General features: G+C 42.4%; 3 protein-coding genes across 7 annotated transcripts; 1 reads left to right on the top strand and 2 right to left on the bottom strand.

Moving 5' to 3' along the window:
• Positions 1-699: 699 nt before the first annotated feature.
• LOC113124998 (uncharacterized) lies at positions 700-6,522 on the bottom strand. Of its 3 annotated transcripts, none has more exons than XM_026298231.2 (11): positions 6,378-6,522; positions 5,196-5,427; positions 4,290-5,027; positions 3,544-3,976; positions 3,053-3,382; positions 2,690-2,713; positions 2,299-2,476; positions 2,066-2,154; positions 1,908-1,979; positions 1,539-1,669; positions 700-1,332 (listed from the first exon to the last, which is right to left on the bottom strand). In XM_026298231.2, the coding sequence occupies exons 2-11, from the start codon at positions 5,350-5,352 to the stop codon at positions 1,169-1,171; spliced, it is 2,316 nt and encodes a 771-aa protein (XP_026154016.1). In that variant the 5' UTR covers positions 5,353-5,427; positions 6,378-6,522; the 3' UTR covers positions 700-1,168. The 3 variants fall into 3 exon arrangements, with proteins under 3 accessions (XP_026154016.1, XP_026154018.1, XP_026154017.1); XM_026298233.2 differs by having other exon boundaries at positions 3,053-3,181; XM_026298232.2 differs by having other exon boundaries at positions 5,196-5,324.
• Positions 6,523-7,124: 602 nt separating this feature from the next.
• LOC113125001 (UDP-glucuronosyltransferase 2A1-like) lies at positions 7,125-10,001 on the top strand. Of its 2 annotated transcripts, none has more exons than XM_026298236.2 (6): positions 7,125-7,513; positions 7,665-8,154; positions 8,304-8,584; positions 8,659-8,746; positions 9,015-9,234; positions 9,688-10,001. In XM_026298236.2, exons 1-6 carry the CDS (start codon positions 7,205-7,207, stop codon positions 9,965-9,967), a joined length of 1,668 nt encoding a protein of 555 aa, XP_026154021.1. In that variant the 5' UTR covers positions 7,125-7,204; the 3' UTR covers positions 9,968-10,001. The 2 variants fall into 2 exon arrangements, with proteins under 2 accessions (XP_026154021.1, XP_026154023.1); XM_026298238.2 differs by having other exon boundaries at positions 7,126-7,523.
• ythdc1 (YTH N6-methyladenosine RNA binding protein C1) lies at positions 9,511-20,605 on the bottom strand. 2 transcript variants are annotated; one of them, XM_026298234.1, is made up of 17 exons: positions 20,192-20,605; positions 19,570-19,668; positions 19,177-19,475; positions 18,250-18,649; positions 17,358-17,420; positions 17,086-17,180; positions 16,881-16,989; positions 16,641-16,758; positions 15,790-15,874; positions 15,275-15,429; positions 13,369-13,448; positions 12,885-12,921; positions 12,584-12,623; positions 12,174-12,239; positions 11,895-12,089; positions 11,542-11,726; positions 9,511-9,930 (listed from the first exon to the last, which is right to left on the bottom strand). In XM_026298234.1, exons 1-17 carry the CDS (start codon positions 20,217-20,219, stop codon positions 9,888-9,890), a joined length of 2,097 nt encoding a protein of 698 aa, XP_026154019.1. In that variant the 5' UTR covers positions 20,220-20,605; the 3' UTR covers positions 9,511-9,887. The 2 variants fall into 2 exon arrangements, with proteins under 2 accessions (XP_026154019.1, XP_026154020.1); XM_026298235.2 differs by lacking the exon at positions 9,511-9,930 and having other exon boundaries at positions 10,763-11,726; positions 20,192-20,602.
• Positions 20,606-20,660: the final 55 nt, after the last annotated feature.

Below are 20,660 nucleotides of genomic sequence, written 5' to 3'. Positions count from 1 at the left end.
ATGGCATTCCCGTTTTTAGACGTGACAGATGATGCAGCCCTGTTTCAGGACAGGCTGGACGCATCAGCTTATCCAGAACAGTACCTGATATTCTGGCATTACGCTACCTGTGTTCCTTCATTTTGATTTGACCGCAGGAAGACCCAATAATCCAGGAAGCACTGACTAAACTAGGTTAAGTCCCCCTTTATTTAGTTATCCTGGATCTCTTTATTTAACTTTTGTGAAATAAATCTAAAGGTTCACAAGTTCACTACATGTTAAATAAAGGTCGTCAAAAGTTTTGTTTAATTAGAGAAATGTTCATTTTTTCTATGACTATATTATATAAACAGAATAAAAGTTCTGACTGATCTGAGGCTGAATTATTATATCAGCTTGCACAAACTGCAGTCGGACAGTTCTACTCTACGTTACTAATTTTCTTCTTTAGAAGTGACAAAACATTTTTACAGATGCTTCCACCACAATAATCTTAAAATCTGACAGATTAGTCATGAAGATCTTCTTGCCTTTCCCCACATGTAACTATAAAATTCTTTCATGTTGTGGAGTCACTGTAGTAATCGCATATGATTTCTTCTTTCCATCTGAAAACACAACACAGTTCATACACGATTTTTAAATAAATGCTGTCACACACATGCTCTAAACTCAGTAAAAACTAAGCATCTCTATGATGAAAAATAGTCACAAACATCAGTCAGCAAAAACAACTTTATTTGTTTCAAAAATAAACATTTTCAGCAGAAATATATCACTTTAGAAATGTTTATTACTGCAGAATACTTTGACAGTACTACACAGTATTGTGTGAGTACTAAATTACTACAGTGAAGTCACATTATTTGTTATATGTTTACATTAAAATACATTTTATATTATACTAAAGAACAAAAACCCTGTGACCTGCAGATGAGAGTATGGCCTCCTGACAGGTCATCTGTTTTCATCCACATTATAAAAAATAAAAATATGAAATATTTAAGCAAATTCACATTTTAAACAGCCTACACTGTAAACATTTAAAAACAAAACCTCAAACCTCAAACTGCAGTCAGTAAAACCTGCTACATCATGTTGCTGATGCCATTACAGTGGCAATTAACACACATGCTAGCAGCTCATGATTGGCCTATGGAGCACTGACAGGAAGTGATGTCACAGCTCATATGTCAAGGCCCTGTTCTGTAAGGAAGTCTTCGAGCGCACTCAGTCGCTCCACCAGCATCATGTCCAGGTTTGCGTCATCATCACCAGAACCATTGCCATGGCAATGTCGACGGGCCACTGCCCGCTTCCTGGGCAGTATGGCGACAGGAAGTCCTGTCCCTAAAAATAGATAAATGAATAAAAATATATAGTTTTTGATGGTTGTTCTTTAACAAATTCTTATTTATGTGATGTCTTGATGCAAAAAAACAAACAAACAAAAAACATCTATTAATGCGCTCAAATAATACCTAAAGGTCCTCACTAAGGGTAAAGAAAACAGAACCAATGAATGGATGAACAGTGAACTACATTTCCCAGTGTACCCTGTGGTCTTTTCCGCTTCCTTGGCTGAGTAAAGTCAGGGAAGAGGAGGAGCCTACGCCTCCTCTGATGGCTAATCAGGAGCAGCATGCCGTCCTTCTCCTTTGGCTCTTCAAAGATCGTCTCCAGACTCCTGCGAGACAACAGCAGGGCATGCGAGGAGATGCATAGGCACTTCACACACATTTTGTCAATCCTTTTCATAGTGGAGTTGTAATTTTTGAGGGGGATTTTTTTTTGCCTTTATTTACAGGACTGTAGAGAGATGACATGAAGTGTAGAAAGGAGAGCAAGGGAAGACGTGGCACACAAGATGTTGGAATTCAATGATGTAATTTTAACTGTTGGTGCGATGGATTTGTAGTTTATACCTGTTGGTGGTGGGGGATTTGTAGTTCTTGTTGGTGTAAATCTCCTCCAAACTGAATTCTTTTTTTTTTAACCTGAAAAAAATGAATATGCCTTTTAGAATTCAATTTTAAGGATTTTTTTCACTTTTTAAAAATTGTCTTCTCTTTCCACTTCCGACCTTTTGACCTTTGGCAGTCCCATTGGGGTGAGTGGTGTTTCCTTTGGTGACGCCCGCCGGATTCGAATCTGAGAGACACGTTTATTACGCTGAGAAGAAAGAGAAATAAAAAGAGAAATATCTTAAAATATTTTAATATATAAAGACAAAAACCAGCAGGCAAAATCTAAATTTGTGATAAAAAAAAACAAAAAAAAAAAACACCAAATATTTAGAAAAAAAGCAAACACCACCTCTGCAGTTGTGTTGAGAAACGTGGAGCCAGCTATTGATTGTCTGGCAGGGAACAGATCAGTCAGTCCACTGGCTGAACTTGGCTGGAGGGGCATGGGGCATCGCCAGAGTAGGTGGAGGTTCTGAGCACAGTGATTGGCCAACTGCTTCTGCTGTCGCCATGTGGAAAAAGTCAGGCTGCAAAGCAAACAGTAATATATGTATATTTTTATCATTTAAGATTTTTAGGTCCAAAACACTCAAAATTAAAAGTATTTTTCAACAAAATCAAACGTACATTGCAAATTCACAAAATTCTAAATTTTATTTTATATTTTACTACTACAAGCACCATCAACATTTAGAATAAATGAAAAGTTAAGCAATGACTATAGCATTTTTATTTATTACCTGGGTGTTTGTGCTTGCACGTAACTGTGAAGACAAAAATCAATGCAAACTTTATGTTCACAATTCAAGTGAAATAAATCATAATAGCTAACAAATCTGACATTCAACTAAAATTTAAGAAATAGAGATTCATAAAATTTAAAACCTATATTTACAATAGTTTGATAATACAAGATCCAGGAACAAATGTAAATCTAAAAATTTTTTTTTTAAAATTAAAAACTAAAAAAACCAAAAACATACTCAAACATCTCTTTAACACATAAAAACTTTGTTAAAAGTAAAATATTTAAGATACAAACATTACAGCTGGTAAACAATAAGTACTAATGGATATTAATGAGTAATTTAAATACGACCAACCAGTGGTCGCTGCTCAGACTGGGCGGAGCCGTCCAGTCCTTCAGGGGCCTCAGAGGATTTTCACATCTGCCGCCCCCAACCAGTTCTGACAAAGTAGCCACGGCAACTGCAGAGAGCCGCAGGGCGGGGCTAAAGCAGGAAGGGGGGAAGGGGCAGAGCCAGAGGAGAAACGCATGGTGATTGGAGGAGAAAGAAATAGGACGGATGAAGTTAGAGAAAAAACATTTGTTGGAAGACACACTGAAGGCTTCTGATTGGCTGCTGATATAACCACTCTGAGCTGCCTGCTGGAGGCGCTGCAAAGCATGCTGGGAAGGGGATCTGGAGATGCTGGGAGAAGAAAAGTAGAAAGACTTTGAATATGAACATTTTTGCCACATTTTTTTAAAATAAAGAACAAAAAATAAATACGTGTAATTTGAAAAGTTCACATTCTGCATTTCACAGTTTTGAATGTTTTCTGTTTCTCTGTGTCTCTTGTCCTCTCTCACCTGCAGAGAAGTGTCCGAGCTCTGTAACCACTCTGCCTGATAACAACAGGATTCTGCGACTGGCCGGTTCCTCCCTCCTCTCTTCTGCTGTGTTTCCTCTGGTTATAATTGTGCAGGGCGAGCAGTGCCTCCTCTGCTCCTCTGAATGAGATTGCCACCTGTCCCACAAACCTCCCAGAATCCTCCTCTCCTTCACCTTCTTCTCTGTTTAAAATTAAATCTCCTCCTCTGTGGTTCTTCTTTCTCCTCTTCCTCCCCCTCACCTGCCCCCTGTCTCCTCTGCTCCTTCTTCTCTGTCCTGAATGGCTGAAATGAGAGGAGAAAGGAGCTGTGGATGAGTCCTCACTGTCTGATGATGAGGTTGATGAAGAGGAGGAGGTAACAGGTGAGATGGGGGTGGGACTACAGGAGGAGGAGGTGCAGGCATCTGAACCTAAAGAAGAAAACAGAAGAAAGAACACAGAAGAAAACACAAAAAAATACATGTGAATCAAATGTGTAAAAACTAAATCCTGCAGTGTTTGACAGAATGTCTATGAAAAGAGAAAGCAGTGACTATAGCTGCCAAGTAAGCAGAATGCAGCAAAAAGTACAACACTTGTCGTGTCAGCATCATACAGGTGAAAAGCCTACATTTTAAATATTACACAGATAATGGGGTCAGTTTTTAATAATTTTTGATGCTTCATTGAGAAAACGACTTGTAGAAAAAATAATCTCTTGTCTGAGGAGAAGGACACCCTCACCAGGAGAACAGGCTGCTCCTCCCCTCTCTCCTCTCTGTCTGCTCCTCCTCTTCTTCCTCCTCCTTTTCCTCATGCTCCTACTTTGCAGAGAATCTAGACGTCGATCAAGCGAAGCCAAAGCTCCCCGCAGGAGACGCCGCACTTCCAACCGGTGAGCTGAGAGGAGGCGAGGCAGGAGGGAGGAGCAGGTGCAGCAGGAGGAACTAGGAGGAGGAACAGGAAGGGCATGAAGAGAGGAGGAAGAGAGGGGGGGGCACATGGCAGAAGTTTGAGAAGTAGGAGTAAAAAAGGCTAAAGGTGGAGGGGAAAAAAATGAAGAAGACTGATGGTGAAAGAGAGCGGGAGATGAAGGATGGAGCGTTGGAGGGAGAAGAGGACATGAGGAAGATGAAACATGAAGAATGGAGGAGGGAGGAGCAGAAGAAGAAAAAGAGGAAGGAGGAGAAGAAAGATGAAAAGGGGCTACAGGAGGAGGAGAAACAAAATGAGAAACTGAAATCAAAGTAGAGGAAGAGACAGGAGGAGGAGCATCAGGTAGAAGAAGAAGGGCTGGAGGGGTAGTAGGTAAAAAGGAGGAAAGAGGAGAAACTTGGTCAGAGATCAGATCAGGACAAGGAGTGAAAGAGACAGCAGGAGTGGAGGAAGGACAAAGAGAAGATGGAGGAGAGGAAAAGAGGGACATGGGATAAGGAGGAGGAGAGGAGGAGCTTGAAGGCGGTGCAGGAGGACAGAAAACCCCTAGAGGACAAGAAACAGCAGTCAGGACTCTGCCTCTGTAACTCCACATGTAAACACAAGGTCTCACAGCTGAAATGTGACGTCCATTTAAGACAGAACTGTAAGTCAAATAAAACATAGCACATAAAATAAAAACAGAACAAGCTGATGAGAGAAACTAACATGTACCTGTTCGTATCTCCTCCTCCTCACCATCATCATCATCACCCAATGGAAGTGCAGGGGTCAGAGTAACTTCTACCAGGTCCCGCCGCCTGTCATCACTCTCATTCAGTGGTCGAGAGAGCATGGCGATGACTGGCAGAGAGAAAGGGGAATTAATCATCTTCTGATGCAAAATAAATAAAATAGGGTTGAATGGAGGCGGATGATTCGCTGTGGCGACCCCTGAAGGGAGCAGCTGAAAGGAAAAGAAGAAGATGCAAAATACATAAAAACAATAATCAAGAAATAAAAAAAAACTTGAGTCCTGGAAACAATAAACAAAAACAAGATTTTTCAGGGCTGATTCTGACGGTTTTGATGATTCCGGTCCGACTGAAACGCTGTGGTGTCAATGAAACAACAGTAAAATGATATTTCAGATTCTCAGCCAGAAACTCTGTGCCCATTTGGAGAGGCCTGCAGCACATTACCAACTACAGGAGACACCCACCCTGAGGAAAACCTTAGACTGGCAGATGACCTGAACAGCTTCTACTACAGGTTTGAAAACCATCCCTTCACACCTCTCACTCATGTGAATGGGTGCAAGGATCCTGTTTGTGGACTGCAACTCAGTGTTCAACACCATCGTCCCTAAAATCCTCCACCAGAAGCTCATTCCAGCTCACATTGTCTGCCTCACAGGATCACTGGCTTCCTGACTGACAGGAGAAGTGTTACAAATGATTACAACGAGAAATCTGTAAATAAACTGATATTTTATCAGTTTCATTGCTGAGGCACTTTGTCGTTATTAGATTACAGCTGAATATTTAAACGTATCCGTTGCTATGGTTACGATGCTTTCGGAAACATCCCTTACATCATTGCGACAGATTACATCAACCAACAGAAGCTGCAGCTGCTCTCACTTCCTCTCGCGAGATTTCATCTACTTCTACTGTAAACAGAACCGTTCTCGTGCACCTTCACCAATAATCGGCTGATTGTCTGATTCTGATGTTCTATGAAGTAAACGTGGGTTTACGTGACGTCACACGGAGGGAACGGGAGACGGTGCGGACAAAATGCGATTTAACGTTGGTGTGAATAACATGAGCAGATCGAGCTAGCAGCAGCTAGCCGCCGTTAGCTGTGGGAAGAAGTTAAACCGGACGAAAACGGGACATTAGGGGATATTTTTACCTTCCCAAGCCCCGCGAGTCCGTTAATCTTCGTTAAATCCTCTGATCTCTCATTTTAGGCGTTTTACTGGCAGAAAGATGCCGAATCGGGCCGGTATTTCCAGAGGAATCGGTGACTGTCATCACACTGGACCGGCGTCAAGTTAACGGACAACGAAACTTCCGGCGGAGATGTCAAAATAAAACCACGATAAAAATGGAGTGAGACTTTTTTTTAATCACAACGGTAGCATTTTACAAAGTAAACATCCACCCATCTCACCCCCCTTATTCCTAACCATTAACATGACATTTGGTCCCAGGGATCTGCTGGAGCCTATCCCAGCTCTCTCTGGGTGAAAGGCAGGGGTCCACCCTGGACAGGTCCCCAGTCCATCACAGGGCCACATAGAGACCAACAACCTCACACACTCACACTCACTCCTATGGGCAATTTAGAGTCACCAATCAACCTGACATACATGTTTTTGGACTGTGGGAGGAAACCAGAGTACCTGGAGAAAACCCACACAAGCACAGGGAGAACATGCAACCTCCACACAGAAAGGCCCCTGATGGGTTTCAAACCAGGAACCTTCTTGCTGTGAGGCAGCAGTGCTAACCACTGATCCATCATGCTGCCCCAAAAGTAAACAAACAAAATAAGTGATGAGAAATACTTTCATGTATTGGTCCTTCCATCTTTCATCTGATAAAAAACGGAAATATGAGCTGTCCAATGAAAGTGCAGCTCTTATCTGGGACTGACCTCTGGTCAGTTTGGACTTTGGACATGCAGCTGCAGTTACATCAATGTGATCACTGCAGTTTTATGTGGTCTCAGCACAGATGGTCTTATTTAGCTTCACACAGAAAAATCTTTGTCCATCACTGGGTCATTTCTGTTTTCGAGTCATGGTGCACGTTTTCCTGCCTCTTCCTGCCCTTCTCCTATTCCTCGTCCTGCCCTTCAGTCCGGTGGACGGAGGACGTGTGCTGGTGTTTCCAGGCGAGTACAGCCATTGGTTGAACATGCGAAACATCATGGAGGAGCTCGTAAGGAGGAACCACTCGGTCACCGTTTTGATTCCGGACGCATCGCCATCTGTCAACTACAGCAGTCGCGATGCCGCCAAGTTCAATTTTCTGGTTTTCAAGGTGACTTCCTGTAAGCATAATAGTCGGTTGCTTTTCAATGCTGAGTGGGTTTTTAATGTTTCATTAGTTTAAATAGCCCTTTAAGAAGTTCGAATGGCTTTTAATAAGTTTCAGTGGGGTTTTAATGATTATAGTTTGTTTTCTTCTTCAGGTCCCGTTCAGCAGATCCGAGCTCCACGGCACCACTCAGGAGGTTATTCGCTTCTTCATGTATGACTTTCATGTTTCGTCTCCGCTCCAGAGGTTTTTCAAGGTGCGTGACTGGATGTGGCGCATGACCGACCTGATGGTGCAACAGTGTGACTCCATGCTGAAGAACGAGCAGCTCATGGCGACTCTGCGAGACGCTGCGTTTGACGTCGTCCTGCTCGACCCGATGGTGATGTGTGGCGACCTGGTGGCCGACCTGCTGGGCCTGCCACTCATCCTGTCTCTGCGCTTCTCGTTTGGCGGCGTCTTTGAACGACATTGTGGCCACGCCCCAGCGCCGCCGTCATACGTGCCGGTGACTCCGCTGCCGTACAGTGACCGGATGACGGTTGTGGAGAGACTGATGAACACGGTGACGTACGTTGGAACCTCAGCAATGACCGAACTGTTCTGGAGGCTGACAATGGATAGGTACTACAGTGAGGTCAAAGGTCAGCGGAGAAGGGTGATCTGTTAATAATCAGTAAACACTTTGCATCTCCGGTCTTGTACAGAGACTTAGAAGAGACACGTGTTTTAGGTAAGAGGAAGTGGTATATACAGAATAAAAGCCTCATGGTGCTGTTTCCTGTGTGGGCAGGTACTCCCAGCAGTGTGTGTGGAACTCTGGGAAATGCTGACATCTGGCTCATCAGGACTTTCTGGGATCTTGACACGCCACGACCGACTCCACCCAACTTTAAATATGTAGGTGGTCTGCACTGCAAACCAGCCAAGAAGCTGCCAGAGGACATGGAGGTGTATGTGCAGAGTTCGGGGGATGCTGGAGTGGTGGTGGTTTCCTTTGGGTCCATGGTAACCAACCTGACGTCAGAGCGTGCTGATGTCATTGCCATGGCCCTCGGGCGAATCCCGCAGAAGGTTGGATTCACCAGCCACAAAGAGATGTGTGCTCAGTTCGTGGTTTTGTTTGTCATTGTTCCACTTTTTTACAGGTCATTTGGAGATACAGCGGAGAAACTCCCAAAGGTTTGGCAGCGAACATAAAAATTTATGACTGGATTCCTCAGAACGATCTGCTGGGTAAAAACTTCTGATTTGATGAAATTTGTCTGTTTTTCTAAATCCTATGAAATCATAGCATTTCAAAATAAAAATTCCACAAGGTCCCCACCTTTTCCCTGATAGACTGAGTGAACAATCAGCGAGTTGGTGCTCTTTGCTGTCTTTACCATACAGAGTGAACATTAGCAGAAATATTACAAAATCCTAAATATTACCTAACATCAATCACTGCTCCAACAATGTAGCATCCTTTCACAATACAAGCCATGTGTTTCCTCCCTTTCAGGTCACCCAAAGACCAGAGCATTTGTGACTCACGGCGGCACAAATGGCTTGTATGAAGCAGTGTATCACGGTGTGCCAGTTGTCGGAGTCCCGCTGTTTGGCGACCAGCATTATAATCTTGCACATCTGACCCGCCGCACCGCCTCCATCGTCATAGATTTCAACCGTTTGACAGCTGATGAGATGACGGAGGCCCTGCACACCGTCATCAACCAACCCAGGTGAGAACAGGTAGCTGGCGTTTATCTTCAGACAGTTTAAATTCTGTATATCATTACATGTATTAATCTGTCAAACACTGGGCCCTTTTAAATGTTGTTTATATAAAAACAGGTAAGAAAAATTCAGAATGCGACATTTATTTCTGCAGATCTTTGGCTGGTCTAGCACCTTAGGTCTTGTACCCATTGAATTGTTTAGTTTTCCTAAAATTGTTTTTTCTTGCACTTTTATCGGACTTTCTTCTGGTTATGTGGATGTATGAAATATTTTTCCTGTTTATGTTCATGTTTTTTATTTTTTTGTACATAAATACGTAATTTTTCTTTCCCTTCTCTTCAAAAACTTTGACCTTGTGAGGAATCAAAGAACTATTCCGTTCTCTCAAATTTGTTTAAAGTTTTTCATCTCCTTCACAATAAAAACATACTAACATTTGACCACAAAATGCTCAGCTACAGGTCCAACATGAAACATCTGTCGGCGCTGCACCGCGACCAGCCGATGACTCCGTTGAACACCGCCGTCTTCTGGGTGGAGTTTGTGATGCGTCACAGTGGAGCACAACACCTGCGGCTGGCATCACATCACCTGAACTGGTTCCAGTATCACAGTGTGGACACTGCAGCCTTCCTGCTGCTAGTCACGGCGACCACTACCGCCCTCTGCTGGGCAGGCGTCCGCTGCTTCCTGCAACGCTGCAGGCGTCGAGGAGGAAGAGAAAAGAATGACTGAAGGGTTTTGTAGAAATAAAAATCTTCCACGTTTGCTTTGTGCATTGAAATTACTGTACAATTATCACATCACTTTATCATTTCTAAACTTTATACAAGTCATTACAAACTGTTTCCTGGTTATTTACAGTAGAAAATGATACCAGCTTATTTAAAAAAAAAGAACACTAAATTCTCTACACAGCAGTTTGTGTTTGCTTCAACTGCAGCAATCTGATTAAATAAAAACGTGAAACAGTGACATTAACTTTGTAAACAGCAGTTGTCCCATTTCAGGTAAGTTTTCTAAAGTGAAATTATCAATTCAAAAAATATGAAGTTTTGTCTGCAATTTGACAGTAAGCTGTGATTTTTTGTTTTCATCACACTAGAGATTAACAAAACCAATTTCCTTCTGAGTAGGCTCCAGCAGATCCCCAAGACCCTAATTAGAAATAAGCGGGTATAGATAATGGATGGATTTTCTTCTAAGCATCTAGAAATATTCCCTTTCAGTTCAAATATCAATATAAAAAAAAAAAAAAACGATTTCAGATTTCAAGCTTTTATTTTGTATAAAACCAGACAAGCTCTGCCTCACCACTGAAACAGGAAGTAAGTTCAGTCTTCACCTTCAAAAGTTATTGTAACACTGAGACTGAGCACAGGTCAGCTAACTGAACTGGTCACCTGGACATTTGGTCACAACCAATTTCTAAAAAATGTGAAACAAAAACAGCTGATGTTTCATCCCTGGCAGCTAAAAAGCAAAAACTTAAAAAAAAAAACAAAAAAAAAAACAAGCTTGAACAGATTCTTATCTATACTGGTGTTTTTATTTTTCAAAGCGCAATTGTTACTCAGGAACTACAATGTGAAATAAAGTAAAAAATAAAAATAAATAAATCAACAGAGACAAGATGAGTCAACACTCAAAAATAAAAAAAGAATAAAACTTGACAAAAACTAAGTGTCATGAGGAATTGAGTTTAAATTAAAACTCTTCATTGGTTTTAAAGGAAGTTTTTTGCTTTTACTTACGTTAAGAGGGTTTTACAGGAAACAATTCTAAACCTTTCACAATAGAGGCAATGATTGATTTAATGGTTTCGGAAAATAAAACTAAATATTGTTTTGTCTAACGACATCTCAGGGAGGCTCAATCTCATTTTGAAAACCTTTGCACTAAAATACTGAACAGTATAAAAAAGGTTTTCTGAAAAGGAGGATTATAGGAAAAGAACAAGGGGAATCTGGCAAATGCAGCCTGTAAGCTGAGGATAAATTACACTGAAAAAATTGATTTACAGAAAATATTTTTTTTCTTTTCACATATTTTTTAACATTTGCAAAAGAAACATGTTAAGGTGTTTGACAGGCATGTTCCTGTAGATGTATTCACTTCAAAATAAGCATATGAACCAAACTTAACGACAGACTTACAGTTTTTTCAATTGTATTCACATAAAAACTGATGTATGTGTTGTTTTTCATTTGTTCATTCATAATTTTCAACTAAACAAGGAAACTAGCTAGAACCCCTGCTGACTGTCAAAATAAAAGCCTCTGCAGGCTGACATGATGTGACTTAATCACCTGCGGTACCGCCCCCTCTCCTTGTCCCTCTCCCTCTCTCTGTCTCTGTCCCTCGCTCGCTCTCGCTCTCTCTCGCGGCGGGGTCCACCACGCTCACGTTCACGCTGCCGCTCACGTTCACGCCGACTGCTTACCACTGCCTGCGTCCGTCGCAGGAAGTCATCCACACGCATGTCATAGTCATGCTGCATTCATGGGAAAAAGAAATACAGAAAAAATGACTTATCAGTAAGATCCAATCTTATGGCAGCAGCAGCAAATTAATTAAAACCATATAAATGAAGTCCCGTGAAAAAGTTCTTCGCCTCGCTGTACAAATACAGTGCAGTGATGGTAGAAACAGCAGAACTCACCGGGCTGGAAGCGAAGGCCCGGTGTTGTGGCGCTCTCTGTTTGTCTCTGAAGCGAGGGGGCGGAGCCTCATGTGGTGGCAGAGGCGGGTGGTGGTGGTGGTGGTGGTAGGCCTGGTGAGGAGGGGGTGGAGGGTGGCTGTGATGGTAATAGGGTGGGTGGTGGGGTGGCGGCTGCTCCACGCCAGGGTACGGTGCCTGACGACACATACATGACATCATTGGTTGAGACTGCTGTCAATAACCTGATTTGTCAGTAAACTGAGCTCATAGGACTCTTACCAGGGTCTGCCAGGGAGCAGGAGGACCCACACTATGGTGGTAGTCCCTCATGTAGTCATTGTAAGACTAAAACAAGTAAACGAAGAGTTAAACAAGCATATACATGGCACAGGTAAGACCTGACAGTGAAGCTAATTCTGTGACTAAAAGACTAAACACGGGCTCAGCTGCAGATAACATGCTAATTTAGTTCAATCAAGTTTTATTTGTATGGCACCAATGCACAATAATAAATCATCTCAAGGTACAAACTCAAGGACAAGGACAAACTCCCTAAATCTAATCAGATACAAGTTTGCCTAGCTAACATGCTAAATGTTGTTCAGATAACATGCTAATGAGATGAAATGTCAGGCAGCTAACAAGCTAATGATATAAAATGTAGCTTAGCTACTATGTTTGTGACTCACCCCGTTGAGAAAAACATCTCGTCTCACGTTAGAGAATCGCCTGAAAAGAAAAAAAATTCAAATGAAACTGAATTGTTTGAATTATTGACAACAGATTTTTTTTAGTTTAAAACATTTTGCTGACTTAGTTTCAAAGGTGTTTAAACTTGATTTGTCTTTTAAAAATAATGTATTGTAACACATTGTACTCGTTAACCTGAAAATGTTCAGGCTCATTCATTTTAGATTAAAAAACAGTTTGTCTGTCACATTTTACTGATGAACACCGCCTATGTTGTGTGAATGATGAGGTGCGTCTCACCTGTCCACTGGCTGATTACGAAGGTCTTGGATGAACCCTAAAAATAAAAATTAATTCTTCAGTAAATTTGACTTCTGAAAATAGTGATCTGTCAACTCAGCAGCAGGCAGTTCAGAAAAAAAAGAATCCACAGTTTGCACAAAAATGAAAAGACAAAATAACACAAAAACTAATGATCAGAGTAAAAACATTTTAAAAATAAATATCAGATGCTACAAGAGGATGTAACAAACCATGAAATCAAGATTTTAAAAAACTAATAAAGCAAAAATTGATGATTCAATATATTTCAAAATGACTTTTCTAAAACAAATGAATACAAACCAGAAACTTGCTAAAAAAATCCCCCAACTCACTCCAGGTCAGGGTTGTAGATTATTAATGAACAGGTTTGTATATATAGTTAAGTTTTGCAACTTAAAATTAAAGCCACTCCAGCATGTGAATATTAATGAACCATAGGTTCAGTTTGCAAGGTAACCACCTGCTCGCTGGTTGAAGTCAGGTGGACCATCAGCTCGTGGTCGCTTCCTGCCGTGGAGGTCGTACTCTTCAGGTCGACGCCTACGTGAACAAGTTCACAAGTAAGACAGGCACATGTACACAAAAACACATTCACTCACACTTATTAGTACACTCAGGTACTTTTTTTTTTTACCCAAAAAAGAAAAAAAAAACAAAAACAAAGGATTCATCCAGGTGAGACCTTTCTGCAGGTGTTTCACCACATGTTAACTGTACACTCAGTTTTAGACAAAATGCAGTACTATGCTGTCCCCCCTCCCCCCAATTTAAACTTTTTGTTTTTGTTGAGTTTTTTCGTATGTGGTCAAACCCTAACCCCAATTTATTTACCAAGTGTAAATTTCCTAAATGTCCTAGTGTAAATCAGTGTTTCCCTGTTTGATGGCCAAAACTAACATTTAGACAAATTTAGGTTCTCTCTCTCTCACACACACACACACACACACACACACACACACAACATAAAAATAAAAAAGAAGCCTCTGAAAGAACAACATACCGCTTCTGTTGTATGTGTGGAAGGGGCTGTTTGATTGTGTCAACAACACTTTTGATTTTAAAATCAGTTTTTCTCCTCATCAGTCCATGTTTTAGGCTTTTTTAAATAAACCCTCTTATTTTGAAAGGGTGGAGAGGGTGGTGGTGGTGGTGATGATGATGATGATGGTGCAGTCCTGCCAATCAGTACACAACCCCCTCCCTCTCATCCCAGCCCTGCCCCCTCCAAACCAGCAACAGTCCTTAAACAGAAACAACAAAACTGTTTTCTCGTCTGTCGCTCCGTCGGTTTCCTCCTCCTCTTCTCCTCCACCCACTCTGTAACACTCAGTTCATTAGACACCCCGTTAATGTAGTCCTGACTCAGTGTAAGTGCTGGGGAGGAGAGGGAGGAGGGGTGTTTTAACTGTCCTTTCGTGGAGGGAGGGGGGGGGGGGGGTCAACGTTTTTCAGTCCAAGAGGATTTTATTTCTTAAACAGTCCTTGTTTTCCTCTATTTCTGTTATTTTACCTTATCTGAAGAAAGCCCGCCCCCTCTGTTACAACACACCCTCTTATTGGATACAGTCCAGACACCCCAACCCTACAACACATCACACCCTCATTGGGTACAGTCCAGAAGACCCACTCCCTGCCCGACCAACCGGCAAAACCTTTTCAAAGACTAGAAAGTCTCTCTCTCTCATGTTTGAGGGCTATCTCTCTCGCCCCTCCCCCACCCACCCCTCCTCCATCAGTCCAGCCAGTGACGCTCTTCCCTTCTGCTTTTATTTTGAAAGGGTCAGCCACAGTCCAGCTAAAAACTTTAGGTTTTTTAACTTCTGCAGTATGAAACTCCTGCAAAGAAAAAGAGCTTCAAAGGAGAAATTTAGCAACAACAAAACTGAGAAAATTCAGTCTGAGCTAGCAGCTAGTAACCGTTTAAAAAAGTACAAATCAATATTCTGAAAATTATAATCTGTTATAAATTATATACTGACAAAGAAAATTAATGTAATAAAATTGTATGTGCACCTTGTAGGTTAACTTAAATAAAAATAAGAACTTAAAAATAAACTAAAAATGAGATCAAAATTAAATTAAGGATTTAACTTTGTCATTAACGGGTATCGCCCCACCAAAGAACTTCTTTTCCTGCCTGACTTGTTTAAGATTTCAACCAAAGACGCACAGCGAGGCATCGTTCCGGTGGAAAACTCCAGACTGGAAAAACCAAACAACCACAATAGCAGCAATGCTAGCCACGGGATAGCTAGCCACCGGCTAAAGGCAGCGGCCGTCTCTGTCGTCTGGCAGCAGGTGGCACCGTGGTCGCAGCAGGAGAAGAAGAAGAACAGGAAGCAGGAGGAGCTTGGTGATTGGCTAACCTTCCTGGTTCGCGCTGTGGTGGTCGGCCTCTGGGCCGTGGCTCAGATGGTGTCCGACGCTTGTGACGAATACGGCGAGCCACCTGATGGATGTCCACGCTTTCATCCAGTGGGAAAAGGGCACAGAGCTGAGCACCAATGTCTGGTTGAATCTCCTGAAAGAGATTTAAGGAGTTTAATCAGAAATATTTAAAATGTTTAAGTTATTACCCTTATTAGTCCCACAATGGGGAAATTCCATTACATTCCATAGACAGTGGCGGGGGGCAGCCAGTGCTGCGGCGCCCGGGGAGTAGTTGGGGGTCCGGTGCCTTGCTCAAGGGTCTCAACTCAATCGTGGTATTGAAGGTGGACAGGGTGCTGACTATTCACTCCGTCCCTCCGACCTGAGACTCAAACCTGCAATTTTCAGGTTACAAGTCCGACCCCCTATCCATTAAGCCACGACTGCCCCCGTGTCATATGGCTAATGACAGAAATTATCAAATCAAAACAAATTAAAAACGTAAGCTAACCTGTCCGTCGCGTCCAATTTTGACAGGCTTGTGTTCATTCCAGGGGTTGGACAGGTGTGCCGTCTTAATGAAAGGAAGGTCCCTCCTGTAAAAAAATAAAACCAACCTGTGTTAAACCATCCTCGAAAAACTGGAGCAGGTCTGGACCACGTTCATGCACCCAACAGAAGTAGTATATACAATGAAATACCAGATAACACAGTAAAGGCCAGATCTGGAGCTATCCATAAACCTACAAGGATCAGTAGCCAACCTTATCAAAACACAGAACCCAGCACCAGATGTGCAAGAACGATATGTAGTCAGGTAAAGACGGAAGTAGAGCTGTGCTGTGAGTTGGATCAGGTGGAGGACAACTATATCCCAAACAGATGATTCCAAACCTGCAGAACACATGGCTGAGGTTGAGTGGACACGGACAAATGATGATGACTAAAGACTGATCAACAGAAAGAACATGAAAGATTGGACGCGTGAAAGATTTTGTAAAGCCTCCTGGGTTTGGATGGTCTGGGACCTTGTGAAGTAGCATGAGGAGGACAGAAGGAACCAAAAAGAAGCCATGAAGAAGAACTTTCAGTCAGCCTCAAACAGGTTCTGATTCCCATAAATTTCTAAAGGAACCAAGATGTCTTCCCTAACCTGTCCAGATGACAAACAGGTTCTGAAAAAGTCCTCCACTTGTAAAGATCTCTCTGTAGTATATGTGCTCTGTGACTGTGTCACTGTCCCCTTCCCGCCACACGCCCACTTTGTTGGCATTTTTCAAAACGATGCCGTGGGTGGAGTGAGGCTCAGACAGAAAGATTTAGTTACTGTTCAAATGTCTGTTCCTTTGTTTTGTTGTTTACCTGCAGAGCCAGTCAATTTTAAAGACTCCACCAAGCATTTTGGCGTTCATGCCGGCAGGAAGGACCCAGTGGATTGGAGATCCACCATGATGGGACTCTGACGCCAAACGAGCAAAACCTGAAGAAAGACAAAATTCACCCAAAAGTCTAAAATACATGGAGGAAAATACATAGAGAACCAATGAAGAAGAACAGAGAAATATTCAAGCAGCATTTTATAATATGAGATAATGTTTTCACCTTGGAATTTGCCACTTTCCCTTACGGAGAAGACAAGGACGACGCTCCGAGCGGAACGGAAAGCTGCATTCAGCTTCTTCTCATTCACCGGCAGCGTCGACCACACACCCTGAACATGACAAAAATATTAAAACAGAATGACATCAGACGGGGGTTCTTTTCAACAACAACAATTAAGATAAGCAAAAACATATAAAGAGTTTACCTTAGCTTTAGCCAGGGAGACATTTTCATGGTTGTTGCTCTTTATGAGGAAAAATCGAGCATCTCGCAAAATGTAGCGCAGCTTACTGGTCGGATCTGAAACAACACAAGAAGCAACGTAATCTCATCTTTTCCCACAGAAAACCGATGTGTAAACATTTGATTAGAGCACACCTAAGTGTTTTAACATTGTTAAAAAGAAAATCTTCTCAAACGCTAAAATTAATTGGGCTCTGACTGAGCACAAATCAATTTAATAACATCAAAACTTACTCTCCATCCCTTTGCGAACAGCTCGGACAGATGACGACAACTTCTCTTGCTTTTTCTCTGAACCTTTCAGGATAAAAGCACAGAAATTAAATATGTTGTGGGGACAGTCGATGAGTTTTGAATATTTATTAAAACTATATTTTCTGCAACTATAATTTGTTATCCTTTTTTAAAAACAAAGAGCCACTGCAGTGTTTCTCCTATAATTGCATAGACATAGTGGGAAACTTTTTTGTTTGTTTTTTAAAAAAAATCTAATGCTGTTGAATATTCACTCATCTTGAAACGATCATTTGCATTTGGGAGTCTCAGTTCACTGCTCACAGTACTGGTGACAAAATGAACAAACCCCAGAACTCGTGGAAAACATGGATGAGTGTGACCTGAAAATAATTCATTTTAATGGCTATCATACATATACCAAGGTTTATGGAAACAAGGCACTATCTTCATGTTTGTAGGTATGAGCTGAATCACTGAACAGAAGGAACTCTCCTCTAACATCACAACACAAACTCCCATATGACGAGGGAGTCCTACTCTAGACTTAGTGCAGTGATATAGTTCCCCCAAATTGCTGAGCAGTTCAAACTGCACTTTATTTTTAAGATTCTTTGATCTGACTTAATTCAAATTTGGAGTACTTAGTACTTTTGACAGATATTTCTGTACAATATATTCATCGTATGAATACTGTTTCATTTGACTTTCAACTAAAAATTAATAACCAAAAGGTTACCGCCAGAAAAATCGTCAAGGGGAAACATGATCTTTGAATAACTGTCAAATATCACAGCATCTTATCTTGAAACACCCATCCTTAGTGTCAAGCTACATGCGAGTTAAACAATTTTTTTAACAAGGCATAAAAATTTTTTGTTGTTATGAATACCTGAGGCCTCGGAGGCGGAGCCTGAGCGCACTGACTCGCCGTCATCAGAGAAACTGACAGAGGAGGCAGATCGTGAGTCGCCAGCTTCACTGCGAGTGTCATAGTCGTTCCCCTCACCGCCACCACGTCGTTCATACTCCTCCTCCTCTTCCTCATCCTCCTCTTCCTCCTTCTCTCCTTCCTCCTCCTCCTCATCTTCTTCCTCCATGCCCTCTTCTTCCTCTTCCTCCTCATCCTCCTCCTCTTCCTCCTGATCCTCATCTTCTTCATCCTCTACATGAGAGGCAGCAGGGGAGGAACTTCCTGATGCCGAGCCATACTCTGCTGCTGCCTCCTCCTCTGATCGGTTGTCCTCCTCATGGGGTGAGGGGCTTGACCGCCGCTCATCACGACGCACCTTCTACAGACAAATATGAAATGAATATGATTGGCACAATGCAAACAATGATTCGGTTGTGAAAAAGTGCTGTTTTTGTAAGAGATGGGCCGATCCACATTTTTTCTAATTCTGATCAGCAACTGCCGATACAGATTCCAATATAAGAGCTCCTTCCAATTTTATCACTATTGTTGGTATTGTACTTAGGGTAACATCATGAGGTCAAAACAAACCACACACCACTACTTCTAAAAGTACTGTATATACTAACATCTTCCAGCTAACTGCGTTGGTAAATGTGAAAACAAGCAGGGCACTGGCCCTTGATGACTGGAGTTAGCCACCCTTGATTTATCCTTTGGGTGAACTACTATAGATTTTTTACAACTGCTGCCTGGTGGTCTGTTGGTCAGCATGAACTCCTTGTACTCTTTCATGTGAAACCTCAACATGTACTGAATAATTGCTTGTAATGTTATTGTATGACGTAACCATACGTCCACTCCACAGCCAATATTGACATAGGAACGGATCTCTAGTTTTTGTACCTGGGTCAAGCCCTCCAGGCCTCTCTGGGAGTCTTGACGCTGTGCGTCCTCTCCTCCGCGGCTCCTTGTCACTTCTCGGGTCCCTCGCCGCCCCTTTCGCTCCTCATAATATTCATGACGGTAGCTGGCGGCATGTCGGCCACGGGGGCTGGACAGCGGCTTCTTTGAGGAGGAGGAGGCGAGAAGCGGGACTGGAGCTCTCTTATTATTGGAGGATGACCTGGACGGGGTGTGCCCTGACGAAGGACGAGGCCTCTTCAGATCCTGACTGTCACAGCGCTCACTCTTTCTCTTTGTACCTGACAGAAACAAGGGCTGTTACTACAGTTTCTGTAGTATCTGCATTAACTGCAGTATCTGTGATATTATCTGCATGAGTACATCTGCCAGTACCTTTCTTGTCAGTGATGTTCTCCGTCTCAGGGTTGTACAGCTCGTCATCCTGATCCGGAGCTTCAGTCAGAAGATCCTCCAGCACATTTAGTTCTCCATCTGAAACATAGTTCTCACTGAATCTGCTCCTGGATCAGAACTTTGGTTCCTGTGATTTCTGTATGATCCTATTTTTCATTTATATTAGGACTGTATATCCCCTGTGAATGACGTCTCGTTTTATATGTATGAGTCTAAATAACAGAAACATCTCTGCTTATAAAGTAAAAAGAATAAATAATAATAAAAACAAGATAAAGTTTAGTTTGACCCATTTTCTATTTCCATGAGTGAATGAAGCATCAAAATTATCACATTTCTGAATAGAGTCTGGTCTGGACGATACGGTGCCCCACACAGCAGCTGAACGCCATCATGGAGGAAGGAGAAGACACGTATGAGATGCAGCCGGTTACTAGCGAACATCTCAACCACTCACTAATCAATAACTGACGTGATCGGCCATAACTTATCGATGCAAAGCTGATTACTGATTCGCATCCGAACGGACCCACGTACCAACTGAGCACATAGCATACATGCTAATGCTAACAGCTAACAAAGCAGCCTGCTCGCGCCTCACCTTTGTCTTCGCGCCGGTCGGCCGCCATCACCGCCGCTGTGACGTGCTCGTGCCTCGCGCTGAGGTAACTGTACAGGTGAAACGACTTCCTGTTTATTTTAAAGACGAAATAATAAAAACAACGATCAAAATCGGGCTGAGAATAGCTGAAAGAGGAAATGGCGGACAGTCTGTTGTTGTAGGTGCTTCTTCTTCTTCTTCTCTTCTGGTTTGAAACCGCGTCCAGGTGAACTACCGCCACCTGTCGACGACCCGATCTCTGCTCTTAACAGCAACAAACAGAGCTAAGGGCTCAGAGAAATATCACATCACACCTCTGACCTTTCTCTGGAAATACTGACTCTCGTCCTAGGAGAATTAACAAGCTGCAGAGACCGAGACGAGCTGTGACAGACCCTAATCCTGACCTGAATGTGTTTGGACTGTGGGAGGAGAAAACCCACACAGACACAGGGACAACATGCAGACT

The sequence above is a fragment of the Mastacembelus armatus genome, chromosome 12, assembly GCF_900324485.2.
Source record: "Mastacembelus armatus chromosome 12, fMasArm1.2, whole genome shotgun sequence".
In the NCBI taxonomy this organism is placed as follows: Eukaryota; Metazoa; Chordata; class Actinopteri; order Synbranchiformes; family Mastacembelidae; genus Mastacembelus; species Mastacembelus armatus.
This window is presented reverse-complemented; position numbering and strand designations above follow the sequence as displayed.